Genomic DNA, 19,780 nt, shown 5'->3' with positions numbered 1-19,780 from the left:
TTTTTACTGGATGATCCAGTTCGGAGCACCCAGGCCAATCCTACCCTCTAAAAATAGTCCAAGTATAACGTTATCTGTATGCAAGAACAATTATTACGAGGTGTCAACCCGATGACTAGCTTAACCAAACATGAAGCCATGTCAGAACAATAACACACTTCATCACTCACTTATTATAATAAAAAGACGGACCGGAAAGACAAACGCTGCATGCAAGATGCAGTTAATGAATTAGCGCACCCAAGAGAATAACTCCAACATCCATATTATAGGAACTGTCTATACCAAATATAAAATACGCAAGGCTTGCTATAGCATGAGAGAAATGTTCATTTCATATTTCATAACTGCGCTATTTTATGATGATGCTTCTTCTTCGAGGCACTTTTCTTTGTCTCTGAGATATATTTGCACCCGTTAACTATTTAAAAGTTGATACCATAAACGCGGATACCATCACTTGGACCTGTAACTGCGAAATTGCTGTGAGCCATGGAAAACATGAATGCTTTACAGATATGACTTCCATCTTGGAATTTCAATAGCGGAGGCAGCTCGTCTGCCACGTATTTTGTAAAACATTTACTACTGGAAACATCGTGACCCGTTCGTTCAAATAATTTAGTGAATGGAATTTTGAACTCGAAACTGAGCCACGTGGAAGACACCTGCAAAGGCAAATAACAAGATGTGAAAGGCTGTCAGAGCCGACCTACCTTGAAATGCACCAATGTTGGCACTGGGGTTTGGTGTGTATGAAGGTATCATACCTGTTCACCTCAGTCCAATGAATAAGCTAAAAAATGGGGCAGATGGGTCCCGTATCAGTTGAACGGAAACAAAAACCGAGACACAGAGACGCTTACTACTCATTGTCCTCACGCTAGAACCCTGACCTATTCATATATCGAGTTGTAACTTGTGATCAGAGCGGATTAGCGATAATCTCAGATAAACACATCAATGAATGGATGCGAGACATCACTCTAAAACAGTTGTGTGTCTATAAAAATTTATGATGATTTCTTGGTTGTCTACTGTAGCTCTTACTCGCTGCAGTTTTACGAATCGTGGTTAATCGACTAGAGGAGGAGATGATGACTAAACGTTGTTAAGATCGACCAATAAAGTTAAATAACTTCTATCGTGCAATAGTTCTCGATCTCACATCGCAAAAATCACGGTAGCAAAGATGCGGTGGTGCATTTGCAGTTTTTCTGCTGTTCGCCATGCTTCACCGCTATGGATCATCGTTTTCCTGAATCTCAGCAACTTCCCTAGACGAATACTGTTCAGATATCAGCATGCTGTCGAAGTTGCCCTTCAAAACTTCGTAGATATTTGCACCCCAGGACCCCAGCATCTACTGGAATTACCCAGGTAAACGGGTTACCATTCAAGTGACAGATGGTCAGAGTTAATAGTGGTTGGTGCATGACTTAATTATATAACTATGCTTTGAAAAATTTTAAAAACTCAGTTCCCAGTGTCGCGCTTCTTATTAAAAGACCTAGTGTATGTATATATTCGTATATATTAGGCCATTAAAAGAAAATCTGGCGGACTTTGAAAGATTAGCTTTAATTGTGTTAGAAGAACCCGCCTTTACTTTTTACACAGTTTTCCCAGCAGCTTCTGAAAAGCAACATACCTCTATATTATATTTGTGTTCACAGATATAATTTCTCTCGTTATGAGTTCTCAAGGTAAATCGATAGTGGGATACGGTTGCCCACCAGTTTTACTTCTAAGGACACGGAAATCCCCGCAATCATACGGATTTAGATCGGACCGAGGCGAGTTAAAGTGAATCTGCGGTATTCTTTTGCTCAGTCCAGAAAGTAATTAAAACGTATCGATAAGGTCTGACATTGTTTCAAGTGACTAGACCGTGCGCTTTCGATTGCCAATACGATTTTTCGATTGTACCATACGCATTCCCATCTGTCCTGGAGTCAATTCGCCGGGGAGTTGTTTTTACTTAGCTTCCACATGTTCAGTATCTGGGTTATAAACCTCTAATTGTAATGCGTACGTCAGTTTTGGTCGACAAAATCTTGCTCTGTTTCTGTAAAAGGTCTTTTCGATCGCGGCAATGCGTTACGTCTTATCGTTCAACTCACAACATATAAGTGCCTATCGTCTAACCTTCAAGGCCCCAATCTCCATTCTTGAAATGGTTGCGCCATTCGGGTACTGTGCGTTTGCTTAAGGCATCCTTGCTTAATGTCTTCGTCAATTTTCGAAAAGTTCCCGCGGTGCTACAGCTTACAAAGATCAAATATCTGACCGCTGAGGATCAATTTTTGAGACTAAAAGACATTTTTCCTTTAGAACTCATTTCATCTGGTTTCTTACTCGCCAATTTCTAGAAGACTTGAATATTTACCAACCAAATTTCATCCGCTAGCAGCCCGTTATTCAAAAGTTATTCAGCTTCAGAGTCCACCGAATTTATTTGTAACAGCCTAGTGTAATGCCGAAAATGTACTGACCGTCTCAAAACAAAACTGAAATATATATTTCCTTCCATTTAAAAAAAACATTACTGAACTATATATGTAACTGATAATTGTCATTTTCCCATCATTGTTGAACTTCTGAGGTTTCTGGGCAAAAGATCGTGATCGATCTTGTGTATGTCCTGTGTGCAAAGATGTATATGGTCTGGCACTGGCGTGGCAAAAATCAACGCTTTTCCAACTATATTCGATCATTTTTTTCCACGATTTGTTGCAATCTTGTTATCTGTTGACAATGAAGATCCAAGTTAATTGATTTTGTCTCGCCGTATCAACTCATAACACACGTTCCTTTCCCGTGCCACTGAACACATTTTTTACTTGCATCCACTTTTCATTGGTTGTGATAAAATGGAGTAGAAATGGCTCGGTTTCGTTACCTTCTATAGAGTTTCATTGACGGGAAAACGATCATTTTACGTCGGGAAATGATTGTTTTACGTCGGTTTGTGTGGCGGCACCCAAACATCCAGCTTTCTTCAAACAGTTCAAAACTATTTAATCGTGTACATTTATTTTTTTAGCGATATCATGGCTACCCATGTATCTATCTGCCTTGTTCAACTTTCGCACAGACTTTTTCCGTAATGGGTCAACCATTTCGAGGAACATCTTTCATGTCGAAGCCTTCCGAGCGAAGGCGGCAGGAACATCTTTGAGCCACTTTTATTGCTAATGAACCTTAATCATAAACAGCGAATTGTACCAGGCAGCATTTGCGCCTTTATCGTAATAAAGCTGTAAAGTATAGCGGATTGTTGCAGAAATATAATTTATCTTTAAGGTACTCTATCTCAAGTCCTTCCGTCAATTTTAGCGCATTCACTACTACCAAATATAAGCTTTCAAATGACATTGAAGCGACCCTACGCAATCCTACGAGACATGTGAGCCAAGAGATACTTAGCTAAAATCTGTGGGTTATGCTGACGATAATCTTATTGTTAGTACTGGTACATTATGATCGAAGATTTACTTATGGAAGAAGCACGCTCCTAGCCCTGATCGAGTGGCTAGTTAAAAGCGGTCGGGGATAGCCCTAAAAAATAGTGGGCTTTTCTACTGGTTCTAATGGATGAACACTCATTTACATCGATTATTGTATAAAAACACAATTGGTATTTTCAAACCGAAAGCATCTGAAAACTACAAGTGCCATACAGCTACGTTCTCTAGGGAGATATCTCTAAATACACGTAACTATTTGATGGTATTTAAAGCAAACTTACTAAGACTTTCTGTCAACTTCAACACAAGCTATTCGCTTTGTAGATTTTTACGCAATGCACATGTCGCCGTATTTGAAGTGGGCTGTAACTTACCGGAAGGATCTTTCCGCCTCCTATTAAGATAGCTCGTTTGGCGTGCTGACGACGGCGGCAGGAGCTTAATAAGTGGGTGCCTTTTAATTTCACCGTCCAATGTGATTGAACCACACGACGAATTCTGAGGAAATCGGACATCTGAACCCTGAAATGGAAGGGATCAACGTAACTGCGACTTGTTGGATCAGCATGATGTTATATTTCTCCTTCCTGTGTCACTAAAGCCGCTCTTAGCGTTCTTGGGTGCACATTCTGCATGAATCCAATGACGGGCAAAGAGAAAAAGATGTCGTGTTGCTATGATTTTTTTTGTAGATCCCTTCGCTCTTAAGCAGTACAGAACCTCTCACAGTAGCGAATTTACTGAATCACCGCCCAGACCTACTAAGATTGATGTAATTACAAACTTAAAATTAACATCGTAAGCTTTCTCGGTTATCGCTGTAGATACTAGATAAGTAACTGTAATGCCAACGATAGTGTAGTCAAGTTACGTTCGCGTCACAGAATCGCCACTCTGGTCTTTGCATCAAACGAAATCCATATGCACGAGCAATAATACGATAGCAGACCGTGAAGGGAGCCGTGACAGTGATCTGGCGTCAGCCTGCACCACTTAGTGTTGGCCGTCGAGTTCACAGAGAATACATGCAGCCCTTTGGGCAGGTGTAACGAAACCAGTGATTATGGGCGTCAGTAAAGGCTGACTGTCCCGGCCACCCTAGCTCGGCCTGGTAAGGCCGACGCTTCGCCCTTTATATCCGACGCGACACTATGAGCTGATATACCATAACCAGAAGAGCTCGAGCGGCACATATAATACTCACAGCTTGAATCGATCGCAGCATTACCGAAACTGCAGTTGTCAGAAGAAAGTAAAGTGGACTCCAATAGTCGTTGTGCTTGAAAAACAGTAACCAGTTACTTGCACGTACAACTTGTTGTATTGTGTACTAATTTTGGCTGGCCTTGTATGCTCCTACAGATGCCTGCTTGTGGACTCGTGTAGTGATAATATGCGATACGACTGTGCTTCGTTACCCTCCTTCCCCCCCATGTGACGTAATGAACCTGTTCTTCTTTTACTTATTCAAGAACGTAGGATGTAGGAGGAACGTAGAATGTCTTCCTAGACCGTATATATATCCAAGCGCTGCTCTTTCAAATTACCCACTGGAAAACACTTAAGCCGTTTATGGTACTTTCTACCAGGCATCGCCATTGCATCGCTTATAGATGCCGCCATTTTTCTAAACAGCGACGCCACAACGCGGATATACGATAAGGTCTCTAACATACAAACACTCACGCACGAAAACACATGTATAGTAGTACATAAAAGGTTCCATGCAGACACCTCGCACGTTTATTCGTCATGGTTAAAACACGCTACCATATGTCGTGTTGAATAAACATTAGGCGGACTGCGTCTAATGTATTATTTGTCTCCTATTGTAAATTTTAATATTTTAGTTTTATGTACAATTTTTTGCCTATAATAATCGCCTGAAGGTACGTCAAGGACGATGACTGAATGAATCAAAAGGAGGTCTATTGGGACTGGAAACCATGTACTAGGCCATTTAGGCAGGAAGGTCAGTTGTTACAGCTACGAAACTGCTTAAGCTACATAAAAATACTACTGGCGAAGCCTCCTCCAACAACTTATAATTTAACATAACGGTCTACCACAGCGTTCATCATGTACTTAAAACCTGTCCTAGGATCATGCCTTAACGGCATATGTCAGAATTGCAAAAATAAAAAAAGGAATCAATTCTTAAATAAACTTACCAAATAATTACTGAAAGCTTAATTTATAGCGCAAGTTGAAACAAACGCAAATTACACTCGGGTCAGGGCCCAATAAAGCCGTTACACTATAAAATGCGACTTCAATATCATTATTTACAACATAAGCCATACAATAGTTAAAAAGAATACAGAGCCATATGAGAAATCGGTCGGAGCACAATGGTAGCATCGAAATTTTCTCGAAGGAAGAAATTTTTAGCAGTACCCACTACGCACTTCCGCGATTGACATCGGAGATCACTATATCATCTTATCTCAAATCAGTATTATTAAAAATTATGCCGAAATCACTGAAGTCATGATGACATTATCTAGTAAATTTCAAATAATTAAAATTTACTAGATAATGTTTAGCGTATTGTTCATGTGCGTGTTGTATTAGTTACTGGAAGCCTCACACGTGGTCTCCGGCGGCTTTACATTTTTAAGCATATTTATTGAGATACATAATCAATTAGCTTGTGAACTTAGCGGAACCTAACGGTTTCGTAAGCTATATATAATCTGCATACGTTATTTTCCCAGATCACAGTCTACGTATGACGATGTAACCGTACGTGGGTATTGTTACATTATAATACGACTAACGTCTTATGAGCTAAACCTACCTTATATATCACACTGTGAAAGATGGGGTCACCGCTGGAGGTCGTGGTCCCGCTGAAAGTGGCGTTATATTTGTTTTTATATTGTTTTTTTTTTGATTGAAAATCACTTCCCGTGTCCTCAGCCACTTGTTTTTCGCTTGCTGTTTCAAGGTCTCGTGAGTGATCCCTGTACAGATGAATGGCTCCATCGGCGAAGTACCGATGAGCAGGTTCAATGAAGAATTCTTCCCCCCCATCCCTGATAACTCCATCAAATAGGCCTTCTGTCGTAATAACACCCTGTACCTCCGAATCAGCACGACCTGCATTATCCAACACCAACAAATTGTTGACAATATTAACCAACCATGTTATATATGTGGTCTTAAGCTTGCGCATAAACGAATGCTTACCAAGGAGATCTTCACATATACTTGAGCTTCAACACCGACGCACGAACAATAGCTTAGATTGTGAATGGATTTATTGGCAAAACGCATCATAGAGGGAGGACTCTGTAAACTTTGCTCAGTGCCTTTATGACACGTATATATAGCTATCTTGAAAACCCGAAATATATAATAGAGAGAGAGAGAGAGAGAGAGTGAGAGAGGGAGAGAGAGAGAGAGACAGGGCCAAACGTTAGTAGGAAAATTGTAAATTATCACAGTAAAGAACATATTCAACTGTGCAGCACATTTGTAACGGAAAGATGCTAATTATGTCTCTACACTTCCTGTAACATTAAGTTGCCTACTACAACCATAGCACTATTATATGTTTACGATAGAGTAGCTGAAACAATCACCACTGCGGTCAATCAAATTAGATGACCAGCACAAAACATCTGATTTATAGCACTCAAAGTACATCGCTACTGACTTTTAAACTGTTATACGATAACTCACGAAGTAAGTTTTCGAAGGAGACATAGTAGTGCCACGACTGAGTGCTAAATTAGAAAATGAAAGATTATTGATTACAGATCGGCATTTTACGCTTCCCTTATTTCGTTTTCCTCAAAACTTAAGGTTATCTTTTGGCCTTTCGTTGTTTACATCTAAAAGAATACACGGAACAGGCAATAGGTGCAACAGTCCATGTAACAGCCGTAAAACGACACCTAACGCTTGTCGTTTGAGGCGCCGCTTGGCCTTCTTTTGTAAAACTATAGATACAATTCTTTGTAAAAACGAATTACCTGTTTGTGTTGCTCGTCTCGAATAGCTAGGAACTGTATTTTTTGAACTTCATTGAAACAACATATCACCGAGCTCAATACATTATCTATGATACTTTAGACGACGAGTTGAATCCAGTGAAATTGCAGCGGACAAGATATTTAGGACTGTGCTTCGTCAGCAGACCTGTTATTATCGGATTTGAGAGGCACTCTTAACCCAGATCACAGTAATACTAACAGTTTCGTACTGTAGGAATTACGCAGACGGTATTAGGAAGCTCAGCTCACAGATGTGTTGTACTGTTAAATCTACTTTTTATCATAATTATTTATGTATCTTCTGTTGTTTTACTAGATCTTAGATACAAACTTTCCAACTACCAAGAGATTCTGCATATATGGTGCGCTTTCCAAATGTCTCGGTCACGAGCGGCTGAGACACGTACATACATTTAGGAAGCCTGAATATTAATGAAATCAGGCTTTTTCGATTACAGATATATTTGTATATATGCCTTTTATTTACTATATTGTTCACAGTACTGTACAGAGTGTACTGTTTTCAAGGATACGAGACAGATTTGATCAACCGGCGACTACAATCAATCTACCATTTTTCACGCCATCTACTCCAGCCTAAAGATCCGAGTGACTGATAGAGAAGAAATAATTCTGTGACGTGCACAGAAGCCATCAGGCAGGAAAAATGGCAAATCCATTATAAAGTAAAGGAAATAGTCAGGTGTTTATGAGGTGGGCATAGACTGGACCATTATTTCCATGCAATTATAGATAGACTAAAGTAGCAAAAATAATCTGTAAAGATTTTGGGTATGTTGTCCTTTCTATACAGCAGGCTCTGTATAATATTCACGAACCCTGCAGGACGCCACGGACAACGCTTGCCGTGTCGTACCAAACCCGGCGTCCATCTTCAATAACCTCCACATCTCGTGCAAAGACCTCATCTGGTGCTAAGTCGAGACGCAATTTGAATTTCCTGCAAAATACAACAACAATGAATTCCTGGATGTGTCTGCCTGTTAGGGTTTAGTTATATTCTAAGACGGGTAAAACTTCTATCGGCATATATGTGAAGTTATAAATCAGGGCAAATCTTATTCGCTTATTGTAATTGTGGGTAGGCCTAGATATCATAATAGGCTGTAAAGAGCGAACTGTTCGCAAAAGCACCTTAGAATAGATTTTGCTTTTGTTACACGTTTAACCGATTATGGTAGGACTATAATGCTATTAGCTACTACACAAAAACAAGTAGTTACAGTTTCAGAACTATCACTAAAGGGACGGCCAGTGCCTGGGTTCGTCTATTGATTGTAGGCCTGCTACTGTCACATAATGGCCCTAAGCGCGCACGTTCGAGCGCTTGTGACTCGGGCATGTTAGTAGCAGAAATTAACAGCTAATCCATAAAAATAAGCCAATGCAACGGTCAAGATAAGAAGTTTTTCAAGACGTAGACCGAAAAGTGTAAATCATTTGGAAGAAGAGTCGACAAATTATAAGTTAGTAGAACTGACTGTCCCGGATCTGTCGAGTTGGCTCAAAAAAATCATAGGTAAAGGTTTTATACAATATGTAGGAGTACTTCCGCGCTAATAACCCTATCGCAGAAAGTGATCGCAAGAAGCGACAGCTACGCGGTTTCTGTGCTCAAATTTTTACTGTGACAGCAATAATATAAGATTACTGAATATGAAGATGCAGTTCGGTCATGTATTAGGCTGTCACAAACAAATTCGGCGAACTTTAGTAGTAAACAATTTTTAAACTACATGTCGCTAGTGCATGAAATTTAGCTGCTATATATTTCAGTCCTTTCGGAATTTGTGAGCAAACAGCGATCGAGCTTCTAAAAAAAAAATTAGTTCCGAAGGAAAATATTTTGAAGTTTCGAAAAATGGACGCTTACTGGTTAAGCTTTTGTTCCTCGAAACTTATAGCACTGCGGAACTCCATCGACGATTGGCAAAGTTATTAGGTAAAGAGGCCTTAAGCGGGAAGCATAGTAGGTAAATGGAGTGACCGTTTCAAAAATGGAGATAGAAGCGTTGAAGCGCAGTGAGAAGGTAACCAGATGTTGTGATTTGAAAAACAAGAACGCATCGCTGCAATCGCAGAGGCTTTTTACAGAAATAGAGCGTAGAGTCTATAGACTATGTCGGTCAAAATTGACATTTCACCTATAACGTGCTACAATTACAGAATTATGACGCAGTTACTGAAAATGTGGAAACTAAGTAATAACTGGTTCCCCAAGAATTGACTTTAAACCAGTTGGAAATCATATGGTGTATGGCACATGCAATTTGCGGAATATTCGTCTAAATCATACGGTTGCTATAGAGGAGGCATAGTTCAAGCTCTACTATCGACTGGAGGGGAGACAGATGAGATAATGGCGTCTCCCTATAACGAAATTTAGTTCAGAGGCACTGTCGAGCAGTTAGGTGATGATAATACTCGCGAAGGGCCATCTGCTGTGCTATGCTCGTTGCAAATGAAACAATGAACACAATCCTCTATGATGTGTTTCTAAATAGGTTCAGGGGCCGTCGACACGGCAACCAAAAGCACCCAGTCTGGCTACTTGATAAAAACCCCAGATCTCATCGCCATTATTTCTTAAACCAAGAGAAAATATCCAACGTTGGTTTCAGCCTACTTATTTTTCCGGTCTGTGTGATTGTAGGGCTCTCCGTGCCTTTAGAGGAACGACTAGTGGGCAAGCGTATTCCAGGATAGAAATTATACATGAGAACGCGAATGATAGGTATGTGGTTGTCGAAAAGCTTCCAGAGCCTTTGGATGTGGGCAAAATAAAGGAAAGCACATTTAAGGTATCTGAAACAATCACCAACAGTTTCATAGTCCGCTGGATTCGTTTGTAACAGCATAATATAGATGAAAGCTACGTACAATCCTGATGCCTCATTCTATTGGTTGAATAATAACTGTTATTAGGCATATTATACACTTATTTGACACTGCCTCTAGATGTTATAGGTCTGAGACGCTTCTCTGAATCGTAGAGCCGGTTAATAGGTTTATAATAACGTTTCTATTATATGTAGAATATCTGACGCAACCTCATCGTAGTAACAATAAGAATTGGCCCTCCAGATATAGCATCTCAGAAGACAAATGTATTTCTTTAAAGAGCGATTACATGTAATGTAATATTTAAAAAGCGTCTGTTTAAGGATAAGAGAATTTATTTGTAATGTTTCTCGAGAAATTAAATAATGAATTGAAGATTAAACGATAAAAATCACATACCTCCCATCGGCATTAGAAATCAAAAAGGTGTTGGCTTCTACATTAACTGCTAGAATGTAGAAACAAGACAAATTGAATCTAAATTAGTACGTTTCGAACTAATACGTAGAGCAATTCAGATTCTACCCTCGTCCATTAATTACACACATGCGTGCATATTTATCCAAAACTCACGTTAATCTATCATATACCAGCAGCGGCCTTGTTAAAAAGATGAAATGGTAACGGCTGAAATCGCTAATCTGCATGCAGGAGCGCCTTCGATGTACAAGCAGCAGTAAGGGCAGATAGAGACGTGCAAAGGCATGCTATACAGATGAAGTAAAATCAGGTTAGTGACAAGTGTCATCCACTCCCAATCACCTCAGTAAGAGAACTCTTCGAAAGGAGGGTTTTGATCCAGCGTCGAATTCACAGCATATAACTGTCGTGAGCAGTACGCATTGGACATCAGCGCAACGCGTTCCACATAGTCTCGAGCCTTTTACTGTCATTTCAAGTAATTGCTATAAATAACTTAATAATTTAGTATATTTAAATAATATCCATGTTATACGATACTATCATACATGCCTTCAATAATGTCATACCTAACCTACAGTCAGGCACTATACTTCTTAGGTATTCTTGTCTCTGTGTTTCGAATTTTACGTTCCAAGGCATTCCATTAGATGGCCGGCTTCCAACACGAAACGAAGTCGGTCTATGCTCAGCTTTGAACAGGAACCACAACGGGCCCTTAAGATCCACCCTTACGTTTCCGTTGAATTTAAGCGACTAAAAGTCGAGAGAGCGTCCAGGGAGTTGCTAACAGAAAGTACGCTACAGGATAGCGTACATCGAAAGATCGATAGGCGTGGCACACGAAATGCATGTCTACATGCCCACTTCAGATTGTAGCAAACTTTGTTTATGTCAGTATGAATATCCGGTTTAAATCAGTATTGACTAGTACAAAGGTGGAAAAAGAGTATCGCATCGTACAGAAAATATCGATGTCATATTTTCTTGAACCGATTGGTTGCTCGTACGAGCTCTGCATCTGATGGAGTGCGGAACAGTGGACCTAATATAAAACTCTAAACATTTAGTTTGGGAGCTTTATGCAATGTGTTTTGCGTGCTAGCTTTGTTCTCTCTTCGTACATGGCGGAGTCATTGAGAAAAAAATATGCTTCAAAGAAAATAAGAGGGACAAACCGAGAAGTGCATACCTGTAAAAGTCAGTTTAAAATATGTGACATGGTAAAACTCTTTCAGTCTCTGTGCACACATTTTTAAATCCACTGCAGATGCTCAAAAGCCCATTGCAGTGGACTGACATAATGACCTAAAGTAGTAAAACAAATCAACTTTATTATCCAACTTGTTCTTGACCTCAAGCGGACCGTAAAGATCATTGTTGAAGAATGAACTCGAACATTGAAGGCTGCAAACGAGTAAAATGATGTATTCTAGCTTCGCGAGCGGACTCCTTTAACTTGTGCGCATGCATCAGTGTTCGATCGATTCGACCCGGACTTCAACACAACACATCTATCACACGATATTAGGTTTTTAGCCTTGTTGTGCTTACATCAGACCGATAAAAAGGCTGAGTGCCCCATTCCATTCAAGGTTTCTCTGAATAGGTTAATAATCTAACGCCAACTGAAGTCGCCTGAGAAAGCTTTGTTGATTATTGGCAGGCTTAAGTTCTAATCAACGTATCAATTGAGGACGTAATTTCCTACCAAACAAATCAGCTTGGAAAACCATCGACATTCGGACATGCGATACAATCAAAATATTCACGTACATAGAGAGAATTGTTCCAACATTAGCGTTATCTTCTTCGTCGTCGTCGTCGCCGCCACTGCTGTTGTCGTCGTCTTGCCTCCACGGGCGAGAAAGATTTTTTCATTAAGTTCATATACTGCACTAATCGCGTACTTATTTATTTCGATATCTTTGTTGTTTGAGAATAACTAGGAACGTAAATTCCCGTCGACGAATTGCGCACCGTAGGGTGTGCAAAATCATGCGCATTTGCCAGCTCTTTGACTCGGACAAGTTTTGATCCGGTTAAAACTGTTAATATCAAACGTTAGTTTAACACTAATTAGGCAATTTTATGTGACAAGGAAAATCGATAAGTATCGTTTGTTATTGAATTGTTCGATCCTACTAGAAAAGCGAACGCGCTTCTGCTATCCAATGAAAAAAAATAATTGAGCCTCAAACTACACGGGTGTCCCCTGAACGATCTTAAAGTATCTATCTTTTGCCCACGTTCAAATTGGTATTGTTGCAATGTGTATGATAAAAGTTACGAAATGCCACTGCTATGTTTACCATACGCAGAATCATATCTATTTTTAATTATTACGAGCAATTTTGTCTGATATCGATTGAATATCCTATGTCCCATCTGCCTACGAAGGGAGGTATAGGTAAAGTGCAGAAAAGTATGCTCGGGACCGTAGGGCATGGTGCATACAGGTATGCGCAATGTAATCTATAGTTCTCATAAGCCCTTACGTTCGAAGTTACTCCCTTTGTAGTGGAAGCCTGCCGAGGCAAACTCTGGAGTAACTATGATTGAGAAGGCACGCAGTCGTTGCTGAGAATAATTTATCTTGTGCTGTAGCATACCGCCTTAAATCCAGGCGTCCTCTGTGAGAGAACATTGGCTGTACCAGTGACTGGAGTAAACATGCTCTCCTCAGGGCGCCTTCCTTTTTGAATATATAGATGAAATCTATAGGGCAGGTGCGGCCGGAAATATGGAGCATGCTGATGTGAATTGCGCCCACTCCCACTCCAGTCACAGTTTCTTTACGACCCCACTGCAATTGTGTGATCCCGAGGTAAGCATTAATAGACATTTAAAGGTTCTTTGGCGTAGAGAGATAATTTACTTCAAGATTCGTATGAATACTTCTTTTAGAAGGATGGTTCCACAAAGCCTTTGTCGTCAAAGCAAATTATCAACACAGACGGTACACGTTTTTATATCAAAAGTTCCAAGAAGCTGCGAAATCATTAAGCCGCGTTGCGCTCCTTCAACAGTTTTCAGTTACAGATGCGACAGTTACAGACTTCGAAATTTACTGCGCCGCCGAACGTCATGTTGTAGATTAGACAACTCTGTGACACCTCAACAACTAGTCATCGAGTTGATCGAAAAATGTATTTATATCCTTCCTTCATTGGTAAAAAGCAACAGATTACTAATTTCGATTAAAAACATACTATTTGGCATCCACGGACGGCACTTATAAGCGTTATTCGCATTGAGGTTTGTTGGCCCGATTCAGGGTACATAAAATACGAACTGTAAGACAAAGAGGCAAAGGAACGCACACTGACACGGTTAATCATTGATGATGACAGTTGGATTCCATACCAATGGACTGAATGACGAAGACTACTTTATTTCGATCTATTAATGCCAAGGGTAGATGGGAAAGCGATGGGCTGAATAAGCCAGGAGTGGTCGCACAGCTCAAATAGGAGGAAAGACGACAATAAATGTCTCTAGAATAAACCTGACTCCTTTTGAGGTCTCTTACGCCAACGAACGTAAATGATTAGCTCGAACCGAGGTAAATTAGGCGGACCGTAGGGTTTAAGTTCAGTGTCTTCTTCTTTCGCTGATGTTGCTGCTTAACGGACGACTAATGCAGCTTGTTACCCACACGAACGCGGCTTCGGAGCCATAGCTACTACGTCCAGGACATTATAACCAGATGTCCTTTGCTAAAATCGGCCTATGTTACAACGGATATATCCTGTAAATCACATCAGAACAACCGAAATAGCAACACTAACAAACCCCCGTTTGGTTCCCCGTTATTTACCTGATTGCCTTTGCATACGAAATGCTCGACGCAAGGTTTCACCTACCAAATGAAAAGCTTGGACGTAAACAGGAGACAAAACATAACTGACTTAGCCAGCTAGAGACAACGTATCTGCACTCACGACAAAATCACTCTATGTACTTCTAAGTAAAAATTATCGTTTGAACGTGATAAGATTAGGCGGTTTATTCATAAGGCTTCAACAAGCATTTGCTAAATATGACTAGACATCGGTGCATTAGTTACGGGGCTTGAATGCCTTTACAAATATTGTTGGCCAGTAAGTTCTCGAGCTTGTAAATAGGATGAACATTTGTAACTCTGAAATATTAGAGTTTTTGTGATATAGAAGAATTCAATTGAAGAACACTTATGTATACAAAGGGAACAACTGGGTTGTTATTGTTATTAGCAAGCCACCAGTAACAATCAGGTTGGACTTGAGAGTGTTTGCGTCGATTACTTTGTTGCGCTACTTGATTTGTTCCAGTCGACGTCACATCATAGAGTCAATTGTGATACGAAGCTACTGGAGCAAACTGAAACAGACGGCCAATAGCGCAAGCTGTAATATTAGTAAACTAATAAGTCGTTATTATAGACATTCGACAACTCAGCCACGGTCACAATCACAAACCTCCATATAACTTTTTAGGGGCTTATGGCAATTGCTATGCTTACTGCTCATCAAATACACAGCTATATAATGCATTATCTTCTTATGTATATATAGTACATGCATTATAGTTTTTCGCCCCCACCCGATAGCCAACGTGCAGTTCACTAAACAAATCCAATTCTGGGACACTGTCATAACCACGTTAAAAGAATACGCAGCGCCGTCGATTACGGGCAGGTTCGATACGTTACGTCAAGATACCGTGTGGCCAATGACTTCTCTCGCAAGGAAGCCGATCGCGCAGTAAGTTAGCATGCATTTTCTACGTATCCCATGCTACTCATTTCTGTATAATAGTACCGTATCCTGTCTTGTGTGTCCGTACACACTCAGAACCGTCCTTATCCGTATGTGCACATATACTATGGACCGTTGTAAATTATACTGGACTTATTTTGGCTGCAACACCGGAAAGGTTGTCATATGATCAGGCATTATGTATTAGGACAAAATTGGTATCTCTATCACAAATCTACTTTCTTCTACATATCGTGGCACTAACAGACGCGCACAAACCTTTTATGAGCCTTAAACGAGAGTTCAATGGGTGGCCGGTCCTGCCAGCGTTCATCGAGGGCCCTTTTCCGTCGCGCGTGCAACCGCATCGGGCTGGCATCGAAGTACAATGGTTCGTAGTAGTCCACCAACTCGGATAGAGCCCCCGACGGTGAAACTGTCTGTTGTCTGGGCGCACTACTAGGGTTCGCATTCGTCAAACACACTAGAGCGGATAATAATGTGGTTAATACACACCACTTACACCTGAAGGGGCTGTTATTCCAACGGACGGGTCGCAGACTCCGAGAGGAGTCCTGCGACATCTCGGATCCCTCGACCCTATTCTGGGCCCGTTTTGCGGCCTCGGCCCCGACGGCTGCAGGCCCAAGATTCTACCTCCGCATCTTGCCACTTAACATAACGCTCTGAGAAGACAACAAACTCGAATCGTTACAGAACGATGGCGACCGCAGCTGTAACGGCGGCGTCAGGTCCAACGACGGTTCGTCGGCAGGTTTCCCTATGAAGTTCGCCATCGGGTATCTGCGCCGACCAGCCGATTGTTGCTGTTTACTATTACTACTAGTACAACAATTACAAGAATCGGTTGCTGCTGTCTGTCTCTTAAGACCACAACAGCAGAGCCAAGCAAATGCCAGGCAGCAATTCCATAACCACAGCAAAGTAGTGTCTCCCTCTCTTTCCCTCTATCTGCCTCTATGAATCTCTATGTGTCTACGCATCTTTTTGCACTATGCGGCCGGCCAGTCTCTACACTGTGCTCTTTTCTGTAGCCAGACGGATGGATCAGCTGGCCGTTGGGAGTCTACACGGCAGCCATCTTTAGCCCTCTCGCTCCCGCCGTTTCCCTCCCTCAATGCCATGACCCTAGGCTTTCCCATTTCCGAACAACACAGCGTATCCCAGTGCCTTCTCGTAAATCGCCGCTTAAAGGCGGTGGCTGCGCAACCTTCCAGTTCTGACCCCCTCAACTTCCACCTTGTTCCTCACCCCCCGCTAAACTTCCGGTACTCGACACGAACTCATAAAGTCATTGTTCTCTTTGTCCTGTTTGTTATTTCGTGAACACATTCCGTCAACTGCAGAAGATGAACAGAAAAACTGTGTACATCTTTGTCAGAGTTGACACTTTTTGTTCGCATATTCTATCTGTCGTCCTATCCATTCATCGGTAACCTGCGCCTCCAAGATTCAACACGTTCGTACTGTATGGACGCTATTGAAGTTTTAGATAGTTTGCAAATTTTCAGTAATAAAATTTATTAGTTCTACAGCGGTGCAAGCTAGAGAATCGTCTTCTGTTTTCAATGTGGTAAAGTCACGACATTCAGCTCTAGTCATCCAAACAGCTATGAAGTATTTCAAATGATCCAACGTGTCGTATGTTTTTTCGTTCAGCTTATTCATCCTGCCAGTACAACATATAATTAAAAAAAATTATTTCTTCATTAGGTATCAATCACCCGAAGGTAGTACACTGAAATAAATTCGTAATCTGTCAATTATTAAAAGAAATAGCTTAATTCTATATGAATTACTAGTTATGGGCTCACTTGTTGTCCTGAGTGCGATTATAGACATTCACTTACAATCGAATCAATTTATTTTCTTATCACATGTTACTCGCAATCAAAACTATAAGAGTAGTAAAAACAATTGTAACTAACAATTTGAGTAGATTTCTGTTAGAATTTCAGACTGAATTCGATGATACCCTGTTCTCTCTGCAAGCAGGACCAAAGAGAACGTGTGTGTTAAGCACTAGAAACTGGTAATGCTAAAACAAATAATGTCGGGTTTTTCCTTCTAAAAAGACGCAACGCTTTACGCAAATTTCAACTCACAATTCTTACCAATTAAGTGCCTTTGCTGGCACTCTTTCAATAGTAGAAAAGAACACTTCAGGTGACTGATGTTGATGAACTCATCTGGCTGATTTTTTGAGATCCTTTGCTGTTCAAAGGTCGGTTACAAACTTAACTTGCCAATCACCGAAGGTGGATACAAGGGAACTTTACGTTCAAGCTTTTACACAGAGACCTAAACAACCTTTGCCATGTGTGGCCTAGCACTACCATGGAAAAGGACGGCTTTGCCTTGTCCATCGCGTCTTTTGTGTGGGACAGCCTATTTCATTTAATGCAATTGGGCTATTAACAAATTATTGTTCACTGACTTATTTTTCTCAACTGTTCAAGAGTCTCTCAATCCCAGCAAACACACATCGTGGTCTTTTTCGCATGCAGATCTGGCCTAACTCAGGGGCGTAAGGCCATGTTCCGGAACTGTGCACCCCTTCCTCTCATTCATATCGACATATAGACACTTTTCATGAGCCGTAACGATTCCGTGTGAAGACCTATAATTGTGGCTGCGTGTTATCCGGCGACGAGGTAGATGAGCAGAGCAATAAAAAAGCGTATTTCGTTTAGCGCTTTATGGTTCACGGAACATTTAATGATAGTCGAGTAGCTGTAACTTATTTTAGAAGGCAGTTAAGAAGCTGTTTACGTGGAGTAAATCTCCGGGTCTAAGATGCCATGCTTGAATTTAACAAACTTCTTTTAGCAGTCCTCTCAATTATTGAGTTGCCGCCTTACCAAACCCAAATATCTCGGGGTACTTTGGCACTTACTTAATTTCAACAAAAGGTGCAGTAAATTAGGCGTCCGCCTTTGGAACCTGAAATCGATGTAAATTCCGTTTACTGCACAATGAAGCCATGACGGGGTCAGAGCAAAGCAAGAAAGAACGTGCTTTTGAATAGGGATATAAGGAAGAAAGGCAGTCTCGTAAGAGACAATGGCGTACCTATAACACTATGTTCTAACCTAATAGAATTATTTTATAACATAGGCAAATAGTAAAATGACAACCAAAGCAATCGTTGCAAGGGGTGAGGTATTAGTTCCTCTGAAGTATGCTCAAGTTCTTTTTCTATTTAATGCCCTTCAAGCACTAGCAAGAAAAGCAAAAAAAAAACCTGTCTTAGAACCGTCCCTGCCTGGGAAGATATGCTTTTACTGGACTCGCATGCAGTAGTGTTGTCATCATCATTTTCCACTAGCCGAGACAAGAATAGCAGCTCATAGTCTCACCAGGCGACAGATCGCCGCTCTAACGCTCTCATACAATTTTGTTCTGGCATTCGGGCGGAGACGGCTACGTTCACTGTTCCCATCCCTCGGTGGCCGTCACGCTTCAAGAGCTTTCAATGCCCAGCTCTCGCTATCATTATTTTTCCACCGAAGCGGATCGAAATGCACGAATGGCTCACACATGTATATGCATAGATTTATACTTGCTTGTAATCTACGTGCGGCACTTCGTTTTAAGTGAATACGACTTCTGTTACTATAATGGTACGACAACTTGATTCTTTCCTCGAAGGCATCTCAATTCTAGATAGCACTTACCTACTTGTCTTAAGTATAGGTTACAGACGTTTTAGCTGCGCCCGGTGTTAGGACACTGAAGTTTAAGGTGAATAATGATATTTAAAAAAAATAGCATTGTGACTGCATATACGCTGTATAGTGTTATTATGTGGATTCAAATTAGCAGCAGAATTTACGGAACATAACTTTCACTTGATGATAATACCTTCGAGGAATCATACCCACATATGATGGCACCACGTCGGTTTGGGCAAAAAGTGGCACAACCAATCTAATAATTAAAATACACACACAGAAAAGATAGGCAATTGTTGGTATCTTACACGTGTAAGAAGGCAACAATTTTAATGGCAAGCCTATTAGTTCAATAGTGCTTCGCGGTGCTTACGATTTCAACCGTCAGGTGACCTTGAACATCTTATTTCTATCAGCGTATCAAAATAATAACCCGGGAATAGAATTATAAACAAATAAGTTATATTTATAATTGCTCTTTTTACTGTAAACAGAATACTTCTGTAGTAGCCTAATTTTGCACCTTTCATTATGCTACCAAATCTGTAGTTTGTCTATTGTTTCACACACTTGTTTAGGAATTATTATTACTT

The 19,780-nt window shown here is 40.7% G+C and overlaps 1 protein-coding gene across 4 annotated transcripts in view; it reads right to left on the bottom strand.

The window, feature by feature from the left end:
• The window catches only part of LOC111253857 (disintegrin and metalloproteinase domain-containing protein 10-like), a 33,474-nt gene extending 13,806 nt beyond the window's left edge, over positions 1-19,668 (bottom strand). For 2 of the 4 annotated variants that reach the window (XM_086974826.1, XM_086974827.1), the window contains exons 1-4: positions 15,772-19,668; positions 8,311-8,432; positions 6,271-6,572; positions 3,845-3,992 (exon numbers count right to left, since the gene is read on the bottom strand). In XM_086974826.1, the coding sequence (XP_086830952.1) occupies positions 3,845-3,992; positions 6,271-6,572; positions 8,311-8,432; positions 15,772-16,076 (877 nt within the window). In that variant the 5' untranslated portion in view covers positions 16,077-19,668. Of the gene's footprint in view, positions 1-3,844; positions 3,993-6,270; positions 6,573-8,310; positions 8,433-11,095; positions 12,500-12,529; positions 15,116-15,771 lie in introns of those variants that run through there. The other 2 variants (XM_022813987.2, XM_022813986.2) reach the window with 2 other exon arrangements.
• Positions 19,669-19,780: the final 112 nt, after the last annotated feature.

The sequence above is a fragment of the Varroa destructor genome, unplaced genomic scaffold (assembly GCF_002443255.2).
Source record: "Varroa destructor unplaced genomic scaffold, Vdes_3.0 BEIS01000007.1, whole genome shotgun sequence".
Lineage (NCBI taxonomy): Eukaryota > Metazoa > Arthropoda > Arachnida > Mesostigmata > Varroidae > Varroa > Varroa destructor.
This window is presented reverse-complemented; position numbering and strand designations above follow the sequence as displayed.